This window comes from Lynx rufus, unplaced genomic scaffold (genome assembly GCF_022079265.1).
Source record: "Lynx rufus isolate CCGP_SWC_20201006 ecotype Redwood Valley unplaced genomic scaffold, mLynRuf1.p SCAF_2, whole genome shotgun sequence".
NCBI classification, from domain to species: Eukaryota; Metazoa; Chordata; class Mammalia; order Carnivora; family Felidae; genus Lynx; species Lynx rufus.
In genome coordinates, this window is record NW_025814834.1 from 60392108 (window position 1) to 60412063 (window position 19956).

The 19956-nt window shown below is 43.3% G+C and overlaps 1 protein-coding gene across 8 annotated transcripts in view; it reads right to left on the minus strand.

Moving 5' to 3' along the window:
• RAPGEF4 (Rap guanine nucleotide exchange factor 4) overlaps positions 1 to 19956 on the minus strand; it is a 134728-nt gene that overhangs the window by 83671 nt on the left and 31101 nt on the right. For 5 of the 8 annotated variants that reach the window (XM_047084119.1, XM_047084115.1, XM_047084113.1 and 2 more), the window contains exons 3-6: positions 13633 to 13686; positions 13219 to 13325; positions 9121 to 9242; positions 1005 to 1188 (exon numbers count right to left, since the gene is read on the minus strand). In XM_047084119.1, the coding sequence (XP_046940075.1) occupies positions 1005 to 1188; positions 9121 to 9242; positions 13219 to 13325; positions 13633 to 13686 (467 nt within the window). The remainder of the gene's footprint in view (positions 1 to 1004; positions 1189 to 9120; positions 9243 to 13218; positions 13326 to 13632; positions 13687 to 19956) is intronic. The other 3 variants (XM_047084118.1, XM_047084117.1, XM_047084112.1) reach the window with 1 other exon arrangement.

Consider the following 19956-nt stretch of genomic DNA (forward strand, 5'->3'; position numbering starts at 1 on the left):
AATCATAAGCCCGTGCATGGTGGCCTCAACACCAAGTGCCAAGTCATGCCTTATTAAAAAGTTTTCCCCAAGATTGGGACTGTGGCATATGCTTCTTTATATGTCTCACAGCAACTGGGAGAGTTCTCTAAGTACAACAGGGGCTCAGTACATTCTTTCTGAATCCATCTGATTAAACACTTCAGAATCCTCCAGTTTAGCTGATAGGTTGTTACTGAAGGTGAGGTGGGTTTCAGTTGAGATGGAAGGGAGAGAGCATCTTACTAGTGGGAGGAGGTCTTGAAGCACTAATGCAGCAGTGGTATTCTCTTAGGAATGTGTCTTTAAGCTAACGAGCAGAAGGTTCAAAATGGTGTGAAAGGATGTGTTGAATGAATGAACGAACAAAGGCACAGGCATGATGTCTATGGTTCTGATGACCTCCGCCCTATTGCATTAGAAAGACAGGGGCTGTCACATTCTGGCATGGAAACAGAGCAGTTTCTGTTCGTCATTGCCCAAAGGTTTTTTTTTAATGTTTATTTATTTTTGAGAGAGACAGAGACAAAGTGTGAGAGGGGGAGGGGCAGAGAGAGAGGGAGACAGAATCCAGAACAGGCTCCAGGCTCTGAGCTGTCAGCACAGAGCCCGACACGGGGCTCGCACCCACAAACCGCGGGATCATGACCTGAGCTGAAGTCGGACACTTAACCAACTGAGCCACCCAGGAGCCCCCTAAAGATTTTTTAATATGTGGACTTAGTTTTGACATCCCGAACCAACCACTAAAATTCTGTACAGTTTTAACTCATGCAAAAGGGAAATGGATTTATCTGGCTCAAAAGTAAAATAGAAAAGAGACAAACACTGCTGTGTCCCACCTCCAGAGCCTCCCCTTTGGCCCTGAGTGCAGGCCAGGACCTGGGAAATGAGCCTGCTTTCCTGTGGCCCAGGTGAGCGTCGTGCTTCCGCATGCCCGTGGCCCCAGGGGACTGGCACAGTGTGCGCACTGCGCTCTTACTCACGGTTTGCGGAGGGTCATCCTCATGTGGGCGTCCGGGCCCATCTGCGACAGCAGCAGCATGGTGTCCTGCAGCTCCTCATCACACTCCTTCTTCTCCTCCTCAGTAGGCAAAGGGGCATCCTCGTGCTCGTCATCCAGAAATCGATAAAATAAATATTTGTCTTGGAAATGGTGTTCCTGGTCCACTACGTGAAACATGAAGGCAAGGATCAGCTGTTGTCCCTCTGCCTCACAGCCCCGTTTACCAGAAGCAAATGGCTGGTGTCGGGCAAGAGAGCCAAGTGGCAGCAAAGCGGTGAGACTCCTCAGCCCTCTGACCCCGCCTCGCCCAGGGCCGTGCAGCTGGAAGACATGACTTCCCAACTGCGGTCATGCAGGCTCTCTCTGACCCGCCCGCCACTGGCTGGCCCCACCACGTTCTTATGAGAACCTGCCAGCTTTTCTGAGATGAGCACTCTGACCAGCAAAAATTGCCTTGGTGACATCTTCTGGCATGTGGGACATGTGTCCCAAACAGGAAAATAACCAACTGCCAGATCATGCTCTATAATGGTTTTCGAGCACAGACTTAAAACAATCTTACTCGACTGTAGACTAGGAAGATGGCGGCGTAGGAGGACGCTGGGCTCACCGCGCGTCCTGCTGATCACTTAGATTTCACCTACACCTGCCTAAATAACCCAGAAAACCGCCAGAGGATTAGCAGAACAGAGTCACCGGACCCAAGTGCAGACGAGAGGCCCACGGAAGAGGGTAGGAAGGGCGGCGAGGCGGTGCGCGCTCCACGGACTGGCGGGAGGGAGCCGGGGCGGAGGGGCGGCTCGCCGGCCAAGCAGAGCCCCCGAGTCCGGCTTGCAAAAGCGGAGGGGCCTGACGGACTGTGTTCCGACAGCAAGCGCGACTTAGCGTCTGGGAGGTCATAAGTTAACAGCTCTGCTCAGAAAGCGGGAAGGCTGGAGGACAAAGGGAGGGTGAGCTGCGGAGCCCCCGGACGACAGAGCTCAGTTTGGCGGGGAACAAAGGCGCTCTCCAGCGCCATCTCCCCCGCCCATCCCCCAGCCAAAATCCCAAAGGGAACCGGCTCCGGCCAGGGAAATTGCTCGCTCCGCGCGAACACCCAACTCTGTGCTTCTGCGGAGCCAAACCTCCGGCAGCGATCTGACTCCCTCCGGCTGCACAGGGCCCCTCCTGAAGTGGATCACCTAAGGAGAAGCGAGCTAAGCCTGCCCCCCCTGCCGCCGTGCACCTTGCCTTCCCACCCCAGCTAATACGCCAGATCCCCAGCATCACAAGCCTGGCAGTGTGCAAGTAGCCCAGACGGGCCACGCCACCCCACAGTGAATCCCGCCCCTAGGAGAGGGGAAGAGAAGGCACACACCAGTCTGACTGTGGCCCCAGCGGTGGGCTGGGGGCAGACATCAGGTCGGACTGCGGCCCCGCCCACCAACTCCAGTTATACACCACAGCACAGGGGAAGTGCCCTGCAGGCCCTCACCACACCAGGGACTATCCAAAATGACCAAGCGGAAGAATTCCCCCCAGAAGAATCTCCAGGAAATAACAACAGCTAATGAGCTGATCAAAAAGGATTTAAATAATATAACAGAAAGTGAATTTAGAATAATAGTCATAAAATTAATCGCTGGGCTGGAAAACAGCATACAGGACAGCAGAGAATCTCTTGCTACAGACATCAGGGGACTAATGAACAGTCACGAGGAGCTGAAAAACGCTTTAAAGGAAATGGAAAACAAAATGCAAACCGCCACAGCTCGGATGGAAGAGGCAGAGGAGAGAATAGGTGAACTAGAAGATAAAGTTATGGAAAAAGAGGAAGCTGAGAAAAAGAGAGATAAAAAAATCCAGGAGTATGAGGGGAAAATTAGAGAACTAAGTGATACACTAAAAAGAAATAATTTACGCATAATTGGTATCCCAGAGGAGGAAGAGAGAGGGAAAGGTGCTGAAGGGGTACTTGAAGAAATCATAGCTGAGAACTTCCCTGAACTGGGGAAGGAAAAAGGCATTGAAATCCAAGAGGCACAGAGAACTCCCTTCAGACGTAACTTGAATCGATCTTCTGCACGACATATCATAGTGAAACTGGCAAAATACAAGGATAAAGAGAAAATTCTGAAAGCAGCAAGGGGTAAACGTGCCCTCACATATAAAGGGAGACCTATAAGACTCGTGACTGATCTCTCTTTTGAAACTTGGCAGGCCAGAAAGAATTGGCACGAGATTTTCAGGGTGCTAGACAGCAAAAATATGCAGCCAAGAATCCTTTATCCAGCAAGTCTGTCATTTAGAATAGAAGGAGAGATAAAGGTCTTCCCAAACAAACAAAAACTGAAGGAATTTGTCACCACTAAACCAGCCCTACAAGAGATCCTAAGGGGGACCCTGTGAGACAAAGTACCAGAGACATCACTACAAGCATAAAACATACAGACATCACAATGACTCTAAACCCGTATCTTTCTATAATAACACTGAATGTAAATGGATTAAATGCGCCAACCAAAAGACATAGGGTATCAGAATGGATAAAAAAACAAGACCCATCTATTTGCTGTCTACAAGAGACTCATTTTAGACCTGAGGACACCTTTAGATTGAGAGTGAGGGGATGGAGAACTATTTATCATGCTACTGGAAGCCAGAAGAAAGCTGGAGTAGCCATACTTATATCAGACAAACTAGACTTTAAATTAAAGGCTGTAACAAGAGATGAAGAAGGACATTATATAATAGTTACAGGGTCTATCCATCAGGAAGAGCTAACAATTATAAATGTCTATGCGCCGAATACCGGAGCCCCCAAATATATAAAACAATTACTCATAAACATAAGCAACCTTATTGATAAGAATGTGGTAATTGCTGGGGACTTTAACACCCCACTTACAGAAATGGATAGATCATCTAGACACACGGTCAATAAAGAAACAAGGGCCCTGAATGAGACACTGGATCAGATGGACTTGACAGATATATTTAGAACTCTGCATCCCAAAGCAACAGAATATACTTTCTTCTCGAGTGCACATGGAACATTCTCCAAGATAGATCATATACTGGGTCACAAATCAGCCCTTCATAAGTTTACAAGAATTGAAATTATACCATGCATACTTTCAGACCACAATGCTATGAAGCTTGAAGTCAACCACAGGAAAAAGTCTGGAAAACCTCCAAAAGCATGGAGGTTAAAGAACACCCTACTAACGAATGAGTGGGTCAACCAGGCAATTAGAGAAGAAATCAAAAAATATATGGAAACAAACGAAAATGAAAATACAACAATCCAAACGCTTTGGGACGCAGCGAAGGCAGTCCTGAGAGGAAAATACATCGCAATCCAGGCCTATCTCAAGAAACAAGAAAAATCCCAAATACAAAATCTAACAGCACACCTAAAGGAAATAGAAGCAGAACAGCAAAGGCAGCCTAAACCCAGCAGAAGAAGAGAAATAATAAAGATCAGAGCAGAAATAAACAATATAGAATCTAAAAAAACTGTAGAGCAGATCAACGAAACCAAGAGTTGGTTTTTTGAAAAAATAAACAAAATTGACAAACCTCTAGCCAGGCTTCTCAAAAAGAAAAGGGAGATGACCCAAATAGATAAAATCATGAATGAAAATGGAATTATTACAACCAATCCCTCAGAGATACAAACAATTATCAGGGAATACTATGAAAAATTATATGCCAACAAATTGGACAACCTGGAAGAAATGGACAAATTCCTGAACACCCACACTCTTCCAAAACTCAATCAGGAGGAAATAGAAAGCTTGAACAGACCCATAACCAGCGAAGAAATTGAATCGGTTATCAAAAATCTCCCAACAAATAAGAGTCCAGGACCAGATGGCTTCCCAGGGGAGTTCTACCAGACGTTTAAAGCAGAGATAATACCTATCCTTCTCAAGCTATTCCAAGAAATAGAAAGGGAAGGAAAACTTCCAGACTCATTCTATGAAGCCAGTATTACTTTGATTCCTAAACCAGACAGAGACCCAGTAAAAAAAGAGAACTACAGGCCAATATCCCTGATGAATATGGATGCCAAAATTCTCAATAAGATACTAGCAAATCGAATTCAACAGCATATAAAAAGAATTATTCACCATGATCAAGTGGGATTCATTCCTGGGATGCAGGGCTGGTTCAACATTCGCAAATCAATCAACGTGATACATCACATTAACAAAAAAAAAGAGAAGAACCATATGATCCTGTCAATCGATGCAGAAAAGGCCTTTGATAAAATCCAGCACCCTTTCTTAATAAAAACCCTTGAGAAAGTCGGGATAGAAGGAACATACTTAAAGATCATAAAAGCCATTTATGAAAAGCCCACAGCTAACATCATCCTCAACGGGGAAAAACTGAGAGCTTTTTCCCTGAGATCAGGAACACGACAGGGATGCCCACTCTCACCGTTGTTATTTAACATAGTGCTGGAAGTTCTAGCATCAGCAATCAGACAACAAAAGGAAATCAAAGGCATCAAAATTGGCAAAGATGAAGTCAAGCTTTCGCTTTTTGCAGATGACATGATATTATACATGGAAAATCCGATAGACTCCACCAAAAGTCTGCTAGAACTGATACATGAATTCAGCAAAGTTGCAGGATACAAAATCAATGTACAGAAATCAGTTGCATTCTTATACACTAACAATGAAGCAACAGAAAGACAAATAAAGAAACTGATCCCATTCACAATTGCACCAAAAAGCATAAAATACCTAGGAATAAATCTAACCAAAGATGTAAAGGATTTGTATGCTGAAAATTATAGAAAGCTTATGAAGGTAATTGAAGAAGATTTAAAGAAATGGAAAGACATTCCCTGCTCATGGATTGGAAAAATAAATATTGTCAAAATGTCAATACTACCCAAAGCTATCTACACATTCAATGCAATCCCAATCAAAATTGCACCAGCATTCTTCTCGAAACTAGAACAAGCAATCCTAAAATTCATATGGAACCACAAAAGGCCCCGAATAGCCAAAGGAATTTTGAAGAAGAAGACCAAAGCAGGAGGCATCACAATCCCAGACTTCAGCCTCTACTACAAAGCTGTCATCATCAAGACAGCATGGTATTGGCACAAAAACAGACACACAGACCAATGGAATAGAATAGAAACCCCAGAACTAGACCCACAAACATATGGCCAACTCATCTTTGACAAAGCAGGAAAGAACATCCAATGGAAAAAAGACAGCCTCTTTAACAAATGGTGCTGGGAGAACTGGACAGCAACATGCAGAAGGTTGAAACTAGACCACTTTCTCACACCATTTACAAAAATAAACTCAAAATGGATAAAGGACCTAAATGTGAGACAGGAAACCATCAGAACCTTAGAGGAGAAAGCAGGAAAAGACCTCTCTGACCTCAGCCGTAGCAATCTCTTACTCGACACATCCCCAAAGGCAAGGGAATTAAAAGCAAAAGTGAATTACTGGGACCTTATGAAGATAAAAAGCTTCTGCACAGCAAAGGAAACAACCAACAAAACTAAAAGACAACCAACGGAATGGGAAAAGATATTTGCAAATGACATATCGGACAAAGGGCTAGTATCTAAAATCTATAAAGAGCTCACCAAACTCCACACCCGAAAAACAAATAACCCAGTGAAGAAATGGGCAGAAAACATGAATAGACACTTCTCTAAAGAAGACATCCAGATGGCCAACAGGCACATGAAAAGATGTTCAGCGTCGCTCCTTATCAGGGAAATACAAATCAAAACCACACTCAGGTATCACCTCACGCCAGTCAGAGTGGCCAAAATGAACAAATCAGGAGACTATAGATGCTGGAGAGGATGTGGAGAAACGGGAACCCTCTTGCACTGTTGGTGGGAATGCAAATTGGTGCAGCCGCTCTGGAAAGCAGTGTGGAGGTTCCTCAGAAAATTAAAAATAGACCTACCCTATGACCCAGCAATAGCACTGCTAGGAATCTACCCAAGGGATACAGGAGTACTGATGCATAGGGGCACTTGTACCCCAATGTTCATAGCAGCACTCTCAACAATAGCCAAATTATGGAAAGAGCCTAAATGTCCATCAACTGATGAATGGATAAAGAAATTGTGGTTTATATACACAATGGAATACTACGTGGCAATGAGAAAAAATGAAATCTGGCCTTTTGTAGCAACGTGGATGGAACTGGAGAGTGTGATGCTAAGTGAAATAAGCCATACAGAGAAAGACAGATACCATATGGTTTCACTCTTATGTAGATCCTGAGAAACTCAACAGGAACCCATGGGGGAGGGGAAGGGAGAAAAAAAAAAAGACGTTAGAGTGGGAGAGAGCCAAAGCATAAGAGACTGTTAAAAACTGAGAACAAACTGAGGGTTGATGGGGGGTGGGAGGGAGGGGCGGGTGGGTGATGGGTATTGAGGAGGGCACCTTTTGGGATGAGCACTGGGTGTTGTATGGAAACCAATTTGTCAATAAACTTCATAAAAAAAAAAAAAAAAAAAAAAAAAAAAAAAAAAAAAAAAAAAAAAAAAAAACAATCTTACTCTATAGGGATCAGGATTCGTATTTTTCTTTCCATATGTACTGTTTGTTAACATGTCTGCACTTTAAAAAAAAGTTTAGAGGGGCACCTGGGTGGCTTGGTCGGTTAAGCATCCGACTTCGGCTCAGGTCATGATCTCACGGTCCGTGAGTTCGAGCCCCGCATCGGTCTCTGTGCTGACAGCTCAGAGCCTGGGGCCTGTTTCGGATTCTGTGTCTCCCTCTCTCTCTGACCCTCCCCCGTTCATGCTCTGTCTCTCTCTGTCTCAAAAATAAAAACAAACGTTAAAAAAAAATTTTTTTTAAATAAAAAAAAAGTTTAGAATAAAATTAATTGTTTGAACAAAACTGACGAGACCGAGCTTCTAGGTCATATAACCCTAGGAGTAACTTAGGGTAATTTCCATCCAGTTCTGATTTTAAAAGTTTTGTTTTCCCCTTGTTCCTTTTAAAGAAAAAGACTTAGATCTTGGTAGGACAGTCAGTGAACTTGGCTCAGGATCTCTCATTTCTATGTCTTAGAGACGCAGACCCTCAGGACCCATCCCAAACCTGCTGAGTCAGAATCTGCATTTTTAACAAGAGTCCCAGATGGCTTGAATGCACATTAAAGTCTGAGAAACACAGGTGAAGCCATCATTAGATTCTCAGGCCTTGGTAAATTAAACGAACGATTTTAATGGTTTGTCAGTTTGGAAAAGTGGTCGTTAAAGCAAATGGCATGAGCAGATCAACCACAGTCACACTCCAGTCCTGAACAGCTACCCTGCCCCACGATAGCCCCTGCGGGTGTCAGGGGCTGCAACAGTCGAGCACATTCCTGATTTTAAATACGGTCATCCCGGGGCGCCTGGGTGGCGCAGTCGGTTAAGCGTCCGACTTCAGCCAGGTCACGATCTCGCGGTCCGTGAGTTCGAGCCCCGCGTCGGGCTCTGGGCTGATGGCTCAGAGCCTGGAGCCTGTTTCCGACTCTGTGTCTCCCTCTCTCTCTGCCCCTCCCCCGTTCATGCTCTGTCTCTCTCTGTCCCAAAAATAAATAAACGTTGGAAAAAAAAAAATTAAAAAAAAAAAAAGAAAAGAAAAAAATAAATAAATACGGTCATCCCGTGTGGATACAAATTGGCTCTCCCAGATAACGCCATTGTTAAAAGGCAGCTTCTGAATTCATTACTTCCTTTTCCTGCCACCAGCCCCGCCGCACATCGCATTGCTCTTCATTCTGCCCCTGCATCAGGATTGCTATGCTCAGAGTATAATCACACTACCAATGAACCGTGAATGCAAACTAATAAACATAATTGGAACTGATGCACTCGGGTCGCAATTTCATTTTCCCTTCATACAGTCTCCCATGTTAGGGGGGCACGATGGCGGAACATAGCAATCAATAGCATCCGCTCGCCGCACTCGTATTGCTAAATGAAGATGCCGGCTCTCTAGGCCCCTAAAGGGACCATAATTCCTTTTTGGCCCATTTGGGAGTGCAGCAACAACTTACCCAGGGAAAGGGTTTTCCAGGGCCTGGGGCTCATCTTACCGTGGGGCTCATCTTACCGTGGTTGAGAACGCCGTCTTCTACCAGCACTTGCCACATGCCAACAGCCTGAGTTCGGGAGTGGACACAGGGAGTCTGCTGCAGCATCCAGTCCACCAGCTCGGTTCCCACACAGCATTGCCTAAGGAGAGGGGAACACAAAGGATGGGAAGGCACACCCTCGCGGAGGAAGGCTGGGAGATGGCTTCTGAAAGACCTGCCCGAAACGCTTGTGCTCCTCCACCATAAGAGGTCTCACTGCAAACAAAGCATGGCATGGCGTGGCCTCAGGTTCTCAAACTTTTGTACAAACCAACAAACCACTCAGCTCATGAGGGAACCTTCCAAGCAATGAAAGAGCATTACACACTGCAGCACCAGGGGGTACCGAAGGGCCACTAGATGGGGAGTGTTATCTAGCAAGCTAAGCCCAGGGCCAGGAACTCTCTTGTCTCGCTGGTCCCGGAAAATCTCAGTGTAAAACGAGCGCAAAGTGACATCTGACTTCCTTCACCCGAGCCTGTGAGGAACGAGTTAATGTTTGTGAGGCACTTGGAGGTGCTCCACGAAAGGCGGTGTATAAGTGCAAAATTATATAGCACTTTATATTTTCAAGTAATACTACTGATCTTCCCCAGAGGGGTGTTGGGAGAAACAAGCAATTAGCGATGCAAATCTCTCTGAAAAAAGTCCTATGTAATGAGCATCAGCACTTCTGCAGAGCTTGTCATCTGAGGAGCTCCACATGCTTTCTGCATAGTCACACATTCACCCCTAAGTTGCCCCTCTGTGGTAAGTTCGTCAGGATGGGTGAACTGCGTTCATTAGTTAGGAAACATATAATTAGGAAATACTGAGACCTTCAGTGGGGTGAGGGAGAAGGGCAGGTGTTTGTGGCATGATGGTTCAGAGGAGGAAATGGAATCTTGAAGCCCTAGGAATGAATCCCAAGGGCCAACACAGGAAGTCACAGAGCAGCTGGGGTCTTTGCTACTGGTGGCCTCCCATCCCGGGCTAAGGATGGCACCATCTCTGGGGGGTTGAGCTCAGGAGCTCCTCTCTAGTTTAAACTGGGAGTTTCCTGGTGCTGTGCCACTTTAGGAAGAGGCTTAGCCTGGCAGGAGTCATTAGATACAGCACTGTGTCTGCTAGACATTAGCTGTGTGAGTCTGGCCATGTCGTTTAAACTCGCTGGTTTTCAGTTTTCTCACCTATAAAAAAAAACGAGGACGAAAAGATGGCCCCTAATGTTCTAGGAACTCTGAAATCTGTCTAAGCTCCTGGGATGCCCTGATTCAGGTCCAATCCTAGAACATTTCACAAGCAAGATGTACTGAGGAGGCCGTCGGATTTCCAGGGCTACTCTGAAAACAGTCTACACCCACAAAAAGAGCTTCAATGAGCAAAGGGGGCACCTAGTAACTATTCATTCTGAACACAGGAACTGTCAAAACATGGCTCTTCTAGTTTCAGAATTTATTAACAGGAAAAGTGTCATAAAAGTATAAACTAATCAATTCCATGTGGCTTTTAATTCAACGATTCTCTTTACTAAGAGGAACTCTGAGATGATCTCAGAGCACCTGGGTCCTTGCTCAGGGTATGAGAATCCTGCAGTCAGCATACAGAACAAAGACCCACAGCTGTGCCACTTGCAGCTGATAGAATCACTGAGTTTCCTCTCCATTAAAGATCTCTAGCCACTTTAGAATCGACAGCAGACCTTAGCATGGTGATGACTTGGGGGGATACCGTGTCTGGGGAGCCTGCAGCCATGATATAAGCAGGTGGGGAGGAGGAGAGAGATGGAACTAGAAAGTACAAGATGTGGGGCAAGGAACTTAAACTGGGGTGCAGAAAAGAGAAATCATGCCTTTGGCTTCCAAATGAGTCCATGGGTTATTACCAACAGATCATTAATTTGTGTCATAGGGTGTGGAATACACACGACACCTGTATTTCAGGGATTGAAAATGTTAGTATGATGGAGCAAGAAAGAGTTTACGGCTTCTGACTTCTAGTTTCCATTTTGTCCTAAAGATGACATATTTTAACGGAATTTCCCTAATGCAAGTCCACACTTGGAAAAGCATAGTCACATCTTAAGTCAGGGGAAAAAATAACAAAGACTTAAAAAGAAAAAGGTCCTTTAGCCATATGAGATTTTGAGATTCACTTGAGGAGTTAAAGTGCTTTAACTCTCTCTGGGAATATGTAACACATGATTTTTGTTATTTTTTTTTTAAAGTTTGGGGGTACCTGGGTGGCTCAGTCGGCTAAGCATCCGACTTGGGCTCAGGTCATGATCTCACGGTCTGTGAGTTCGAGCCCCGCGTCGGGCTCTGTGCTGACAGCTCAGAGCCTGGAGCCTGCTTCCGATTCTGTGTCTCCCTCTCTCTCTGCCCCTCCCCCACTCGTGTTCTGTCTGTCTTTCTCTCTCAAAAATAAATAAACATTAAAAAAAAAGTTTATTTATTTATTTTGAGGAAGAGAGAGAGACCGAGAGAGAGAGAGAATATTGTGCTGTCAGCACAGAGCCTGCTTGGGATATTCTCTCTCTCTGTCTCTCTCTCTCTTTGCCCCTCCCCTACCTGTGGGCATGCATGCTCTCTCTTTCTCAAAATAAATAAGTAAACTTTAAAAAAGGGCTGGATGAATAGTCTGTCTTAAGAAATGGAATGTGTCTTCTTGATAAGACTAAAGTGTTTCTCAAATCCCATCTCATTTCCAAAATTCTCTTCAAGATGAGGTGAATTAATGTAACAAATATCCTGTCAGTTTTAGTCTTATAAACATGTTCATGACAAGCACAAGTGGAAGAGTGTTTGTTTTTGAGGAGTGCAGAAAAAGTGATCCAAAGAGGAAGAATTTGCCTGTTTTGCCATCTCTGTCCTTGGGAAACAGACTGGATCTTGAGGCACATGTACTCAAAGGCTTCCTATAGGGTGAATGAGGTCTAATTTTACAGGTTCTATCATAGTTGACAGTCATAGAAATATATTTATCCTTCATGCTAACTTTAAAATTTGTATCCTAGCTTTCACTGTGTCTTATGAATTTGGTTCATGTGAATCAAAAGGGTTTTGACTCACGCCAAGTCTGATGGGTTCTGAGGTCATGTCTAGACTAAATGGGAGAGTTGAGTGACTGCTAAAAAAGGGCTATGAGGGTAAACCACGGGTGCAAGGAGAAAGTGAAAGCTTGTGTGCCATGCATAGGCCATTCCAGTTCCTAAACCCATGGTGAAGTGAAAAAAAACCAAAAGCTAAAAGATCAGACATGAATCCTCAGTTGACCCACCAGTGTTCAGTCATCCCAGGAGATTCAACTACATAATTCCTTAACTCCAGTGACAGCTATAGTGACTCCTTATTCTAAATAATTATAGACGTGATACAGTTGTATACTCACTATATGCGCACTAGAATGAAATCCTACAGTAGAAAGTAAACTCCGTAAAGAACATTGTATATTTTATTCACTCCTGTATCCTTGGGGCTTAGAACACAATAACATCTGGTGCCCAGTAGGTATTTAATACATTTGTGGGACGAATGAATGGTAGAATGAATGAAAAGATCACTGAACTTGGAAATCAACCAAGGTTGGTTGGCTTAAGCCCTGGCTCTGCCATTCACTAGACTTGTGACTTGGACAAGGAAAACTATTTACTCTCTCCGAGCCTCACTTTTATCATCTGAAAAATGGCCTAACACCTACCTAGCAGGGCTGTGGTGAGGATGAAATAGGATAACAGGGAAAATGGCCTGGTGGAGGGCTTCAAGCAGAAATAAATGCTAAGTAAATGTTAGTTTAATCTCATCTAAATCTAATAGTTCCCCTAAAAAAACACTAGCGAACAGAAATGGAAAAGTTTTCTTCTCTTTGTTTATCACAATTAAACCAATGTCCAAGCAAATTAGTTTAGGAGTAACTGCTGGGAATATTAAGGATAATTAAAGCTAAGCAGGGATCTAAGACAAACTTAGATCTTCCAAAACCTGGAGGATTATAAAACATGCTACCCATAGATGGAAAACAAGAAAACGCAAGTTTGTTCCAGTGTCACTAAACATGAATCTGAGGGAGGCCACAGCCTTTAGAATTATTGCACATACCTGTATGTCTTTAGGTGGTATTTTCTATCTCTTATCATGTGAGGTGCTCGAGAGAGAATGGCATTTCGTAAAATTTTTCCAGCCCTGAGGATCTTCTCTGAAGGAACCTGCATTTTAATCAGGTGAAAGGAGGGAAAGAGGAAGAGGGAGAATTTATAGAAGGAAAACAAACCAGATGAATACTTAAATCACTTTCTGACTCTGCCTTGAAAAATACAACTCATTCACATATTTACATTGTTCACTTGTATGACATGTCCCTTTTATTTGAGAACTGATACACACTGAATAGTCGTTATGTCTAGAAAATGCACCCGAGGTCTCCTGATGTGATGCTCTGACATACTGGCCGCCTCCAGTGGTTACCTAAGAAGTTGGTTCTGAAGGTTCATCAACCCACCTACATCCCATTACCTTGGTAATGGTGTTAGCAGGACGAAGAGGAACGTGAGGTTCAATGAGAGGTGTCTGAAAAATAAAATGTTAAGGCAAAAGAAAATTAAACAAAAAGTACACTAAAGAAAATTATGGGTTGGGGGATAATAAGAAACATCCATTTTTATAAAACTCAAAATAGAATTAAAAAAAAAAAACAAGAGATAAAATCTGCCTGAATAACTTGAATGCAGATGCATTCAAAGGGCAAAATTAGACCTTCAATTTGCCAAAATTTAAATATAAATTATTAAAAATGAAAAAAACCAAACAGATAGGAATGATTAGATGTTTGCAGGCTTAATGAGAAGGGAATCAATATCTACTCAAAGCATAACAAACATCAGAGCAGAAGAAAAAGCAAAACAAGATAAACATGTATGGAGATTAAAATGACCTATCTCGGGAGATAGGGATAAAGTACTGAATTAGAATGGAAATGAGCAATTTCATCCTCTGTCATGTAGTTAAGATTCTTTTCCCTCAATTTGTATTTTTGGAAAAAAAGTTGTAATTTCTAAATGATACTTCTTGGTGGTTTTATGTACTCAAGTTCCGAGGACCCACTGGGGCAGCTAGGGCACCATCTCTGTCATTTGCAAAGTGGTATACAGTTTTCAGGATTCCGTGACTGAAAGAACAGCTCTAGGATACAGATTAAGCTGCCACTATTATCCACATTCTTCAGATGAAGGTGCTGAATTGCGATCCTAGGAAAATGACTTGCTACACAGCTACACAGGTAGGTCCCTTAGTCCTGCCAAACCCTTCCCTCTAGTTCTCTGTGATGTCTGGCAATGGCATTTCCAAATGGAAGAGAAAGATATGTGCAGTTAAAGATGGTGGTAGGACCATTAACACAATGCTATTTATGTCACTTCCAGAAGGTTTCAAATGATGATGGGTTTAGTTATGAGATTGTGATAGGGCAGAAATAATGCCTCCCCCTCCCAAAGACGTCCATATCCTTATCTCCAGAACCTGTGACTATATTAGATTACATGGCAAAAGGGATTCTGTAGATGTGGTTAAGTTAAGGCTCAAAATAGGGAGATTATCCCGGTGTTTCCTGGTGGGCCCAGTGTGATCATATGAGCTCTTAAAAGATGGAAGAGGGAGGGCAAAGCATTAGAACTAGAGAGACAGCAGTGTGAGTTGGACTTGGCCTGATTTTGCTGGCTCTGCTGATGGAAGAGACCAAGAGCCAAGGATGGAAGGCAGCTTCTAGAAGATGGAAAAGGCGAAGCAATATATGGCTCTTCCCCTAGAACCTCCAGAAGGACTTGGCTGCCAACACCTCCATTGTTAGCCCAGTGAGACCCATTTCAGACTTCTAACCTACAGCATTGTAAAATTATTAATTTGTGTTGTTTTAAGCCACTAACCCTGTGGTTAATTTGTTATAGCAGTAAAAAAACAAAAAGCAAAAAACTAATACGGACATTATTATACTTTATAATGAAAACTCTACTTTTTGCAAACTGAAGCCATTACACTGAAAATGAATCGGCAGATTTTCCCTCTAGTCCTAATTTAAAAAATACAACCAATGGAGGAAATAAAAGTCAATATTAATTTAAAATACTTTATGTACCTAAATACAAATATGCATGTATAAACATATACCTTCCTTTTTATCAACAATACATTTCAGATGAGTTGCTGCTTTGGATATTATAATAGAATTAAGGAAACGAGGGACAGAATGGAAAGCTTTAAGAAAAGCATAGGTGAGATGCAGATTTACTTAGAATGAATGAAATCTCACCGACTTACTTAAACATTTTCATCACCTCCCTGGCATCAAGGAGACTTTTTTGTTCCTCTTGAAATCACTAGAGCACAGGTGTCAAGCAATATTATAGTCTTTAAGCAGCATAATGTTTACAACCAGCAAAGAATCTAGACCAAGGAACGTCAGCGTGGTCCAATTCAACAGGAGCTTTAAACAGAGACTGACTTTGCCCGGAAATAGCCCACATTCCCTTAGGGCAGTCCTCTAGATGGGAGAGCTACCGTGCCCTGTGTTTGTACTACTTCCTCAAAGAAGACAGAGCTGTGTGATCCCAAGTCACCTGAAAAAATGTTCAAAAGCACCAGACCAGCATGCATCAGGGCTCTGGAAATGTGTGCAGTTAAAACATGCTGATTATTTCCGAGTTGTGAGTTCCCAGCAGTCATGCGTCCCACCTCTTTACATTGCATGGGTTGGTTTATATGTCCAGGACTATGCCTGGTTGTATATGTAAATTGTAGAAGCTTCTGGTTATTCTTGAAGATAATAGAAACCCATTTCTTCTTCCCGTCTTAGAAGAGGTACAGACATACGTGGTCTAGAGTAGATGGATGTGAGATTAGCTTCTGAGGCGATCTTTTCTTCCCTAGGAAAAAGTTGACTTTCCTTTGCAGTAGTATTTGAGAGGCTGGCTGGGCTAGAGGTCAAGAAGATGCCCATGCTTGAGGACTACTGATGAGTATTTATTCTTTGATGGTGCAATGAAACATTATTTGAAGAGTGAATCTTTTCATTTGTTTCTACAGAGATGGCTATATTTGAACAAAATGCTAAAAATGGTCCCTAGGTCAGTTAATCTGGATAGTTCACTTTTTGATTCCTTTGAAAGTATTACGAAAGCAAAGGAACCATCAGGTTTCAACCAGAATTGTTCCTTTGATTTGTAACTTCTGAAGAGGTAAAATGTAGGCAACATTGCCATTCAGCCTCATAATCCTGGTACCAGTTCCAGGACCAAGAGGCTATTTAATCTGTTGAAAGGCAGCGTTCTCAGAACCTTCCTTGGCTCAAAGATTTTGTTTAGGGGTAATGCGATGAATGGATGCTTTGAGAAGGGGACAGTCTTTTTATTTAAATAAAACCTCCAAGGAACACATGCAGGGTGAAAGCAGGGAAAGTTTTATTTTGGGGGAATAAAAATTTGTCTTTGAAAGGGAAACTATATCCAGTGAGGCAAGAATCCATGTTGTAAGAACTATAGTGGTGTCTAGCAGCCATAGGTGGTGAGACAGAGGGCATCTGTGACAGGCAGACCGGGTCTCTGAGAAACAAAATCACTGTTCAATGCCTGCTCAGAGACCCCTCCATTATGAGTGTGGCTTTATTGCTTTTGTATCTGCTTATCTCCTTTTTGGGTTCCCTTAGCTTTCAAAGTAAAGCTCCTTTTAGGAATTTCACCTTAGCTGTGCCTTAGAGAAATGAGGAAAGGAATGTCATTTCACAAATGATTAGATTAAATGGGGGAGGGAAAAAAAGCAGGATAATAATATTGGTGAGAATTAAAACAAGAAAAGCAGCCCTAAGGGCAAGACTAAGCATTTCCTGTGTCAGGCTTTTTATACACGCTGTCTACACATGCACCTTTAAATCTGTTATCTCGTTTTTTATCGAGAACTAGAGCCAGAGAAATATAGGGACTGAGTTCATTCAGCTAATACCTGGAAGAGCTGGGGGTTGAATCCGGGTCTATCCCACTCCAGTATCTATGCTGCAGATACAACAACCCCATACCACCTGCATTTTTCTTTGAGAGACATTTTTGCTCACCCTATGGATGAGTTAATGTTCTGCTTACTTCAAGTCCAGTGAGAAAAGTGCATCTAAGCCCTTCTAAGTTCTCAGGTATCAGACCTGACTTTAAGAATCTTTAGCAGTAAGTATTCACTGTGACCCACTGAGATGACACATTAGCACTGATGCATCATGCTTGGTCTGAATTAACTTTTTAAAAAGCGTGTTTGTTATGATAGAACATTTGGTATTGAGGAGGAGCTGTCCCACCAGGGCTAAGACAAATATACCAAGGACATGGGTAGCAGTCAAAGGGTAAGCAGGATAATGAAGCCACTCAATACTTCTCGCAGGGGTAATTTTTTTTTTTTCAACGTTTATTTATTTTTGGGACAGAGAGAGACAGAGCATGAACGGGAGAGGGGAAGAGAGAGAGGGAGACACAGAATCGGAAACAGGCTCCAGGCTCTGAGCCATCAGCCCAGAGCCCGACGCGGGGCTCGAACTCACGGACCGCGAGATCGTGACCTGGCTGAAGTCGGACGCTTAACCAACTGTGCCACCCAGGCGCCCCTGCAGGGGTAATTTAATGCTGGGAACTGGCTTTATGGATGGTGGAGGACCTGCAAAGGCAAATGGGTAACAGAGATGCCAAATCCAGATGTCAGCAGAGCAGGAAGCCCTCCAGTGGGGGACAGAGGGACGGGAGACTGAATTGGGCATCCTGGCAGAAGCTGGAACCCCGGGGGGGGCCCCCAGGTCCTAGCTGTAGAGGTGCTGCTAGGGATGCTGCCCGCCCTCCCAGGGCCAAGAGGGAGGCAAGAACCCTCTTGCTTTCAATCTCCCTCCAACCAGGGGCCAGAGAAGTAAGGAAAAGAATTTCACTTATAAATGATTAAGTTACACAGAAGAGAGAAAAAGGTAGCATGGTGGTATTAGTGAGATGATCCAAGTAAGAAAACCAGTCCTAAAAGCAGAGCTGTGGCCAGAGGAGCCTGGGAAATACTCTCTGCAGAAGTTGGTCTCCTTGTGATACACAGCTGAGTGCAGGAAGGGCAAGAACTACTTTAAGGACAAGCAGACCCAGGACCTGCACAGCAGGGTGGTGGCAGTGGCCACAGAATGGGGACAGGGCTGCCACATACCAGTCCTGTCACCCTTTCACGATTCCACGTCCTCCCGGGCATTCTTCCTGTTGCACCACGGGCAAGGAAGGTGGACAGTGAGCTAGCAGGGTGAGGCTTCATTAATGCCTCTTTGGTGTGTTTCCTAGGGCTGCCCAATGTTTTGTCCTATAGCCAGAAAACACACATCACAAATAAGCCCAAAAAGGAACAGACCCCTCCCTGATTAAACTGCATACATTTCAGCACATCAATCATGTGCTGAGGATAAAAATTCTTCTTCCCCACCTGGGCATGAAAGAATCCAAATTGGTCTGTGAAAATATGATCCTAAAAAGCTAGGCAGAGAGAACAGATAAAGGCAGAGGTATTCAGCTTTCTCTCGGCTTTTCTTGGCTTTCTCCACCAAAGACTTCCCTCAGGATTGACCATAATTGGTTTTTGTTTGTTTCTGGAGAGGGGATGCATTCTACTGCTTTTTATTATATTTATATTACTACTGAAAAGGAGAAACAGTGAGGGAAAATATTCCTTTTGGCACCGGAGCCAATTCAGAAATACTAATCAGGTGATGAAAAATAGGAATTTAGCCTCTATTACAAAATGCACAATAACTCCCCAGTAGGTTATAATGAGGTATAAGGCACGGTAATAGGTCTTATGAAAAACCATATTCAGGCCCTTTTGAAAGGGGGTAATTCATTTGACTCGAGTGTTTGCTCACAGAAGCCTTTTGCGAGGCACAACATTTTAAGCCATGAGATAAGAATAACAAGCTAGATTGGGACCCAAAGCTCATGGCAGAACTCTGGCAACTCAGTGCAAGAAAAAGTCTTGTAAGTCTACATCCAGTGTAATGCAAGTATTTACTAAAGTTGTGTTGTGTGCAGAACAACGTGCTAAGCTAAAGCAGAAGCCTGATAAAGTACCCGGTCTGCATGAGCTCTTGATCCTGATGGGAAGGCAAAACTTCTGGGGGTTAAACAATTAGGGAGACAATAGGAGTCAACAAACAAAAGCGACGACATTCTAGATTTCAAATTTCCCCTTTCCAATTTGAAGTGAGGAAATCGCTAGAAAGCGGGGAAAATCATATTCTATTTTTTAGTGGAAATGCTATACTTTTAGGAGTTACATTCCTTGGCATTTTGAAATAATACAACTAAGGCCTTAGAAATATATGTCTCATGAGAATTGTCATTTGTGTCAGCACTCTTTGGTTAACGGTATGAAATTAAAGGCCTAAGTCAGACTTATAAACAGATTTCACCACTCTGAAATGACTACCTAAGTTTTCCACTTGTTAAATAATGGAAAAATAAATCATCTATAGACTTTTTGGTTTCTTGGGTAAGCCTTTTTTTTTTTTTTTCTTAAAGTTCTTAGTTCAAAATTGGGTTATAGATTCCCAGTTTCAGCTTTCACATGTAGAAAGATTAAAAGTTACTACTGCTGTCCATACAACAAGAAAGAACCAAACAAAGTGAAAATAATGGTTTTTCTGGGGCCCATCAGAGGACTGAGATTACAGGGCAAACCACCACCCCAGAATTGGGAGAGACAAGAGAATCTGGGGTCACACCTGGGATCTGCCCACCTGGAACAGAGGCCACAGACTGGTAGGTGCCCTTAAATGGTGTGCAGTTAATTAAA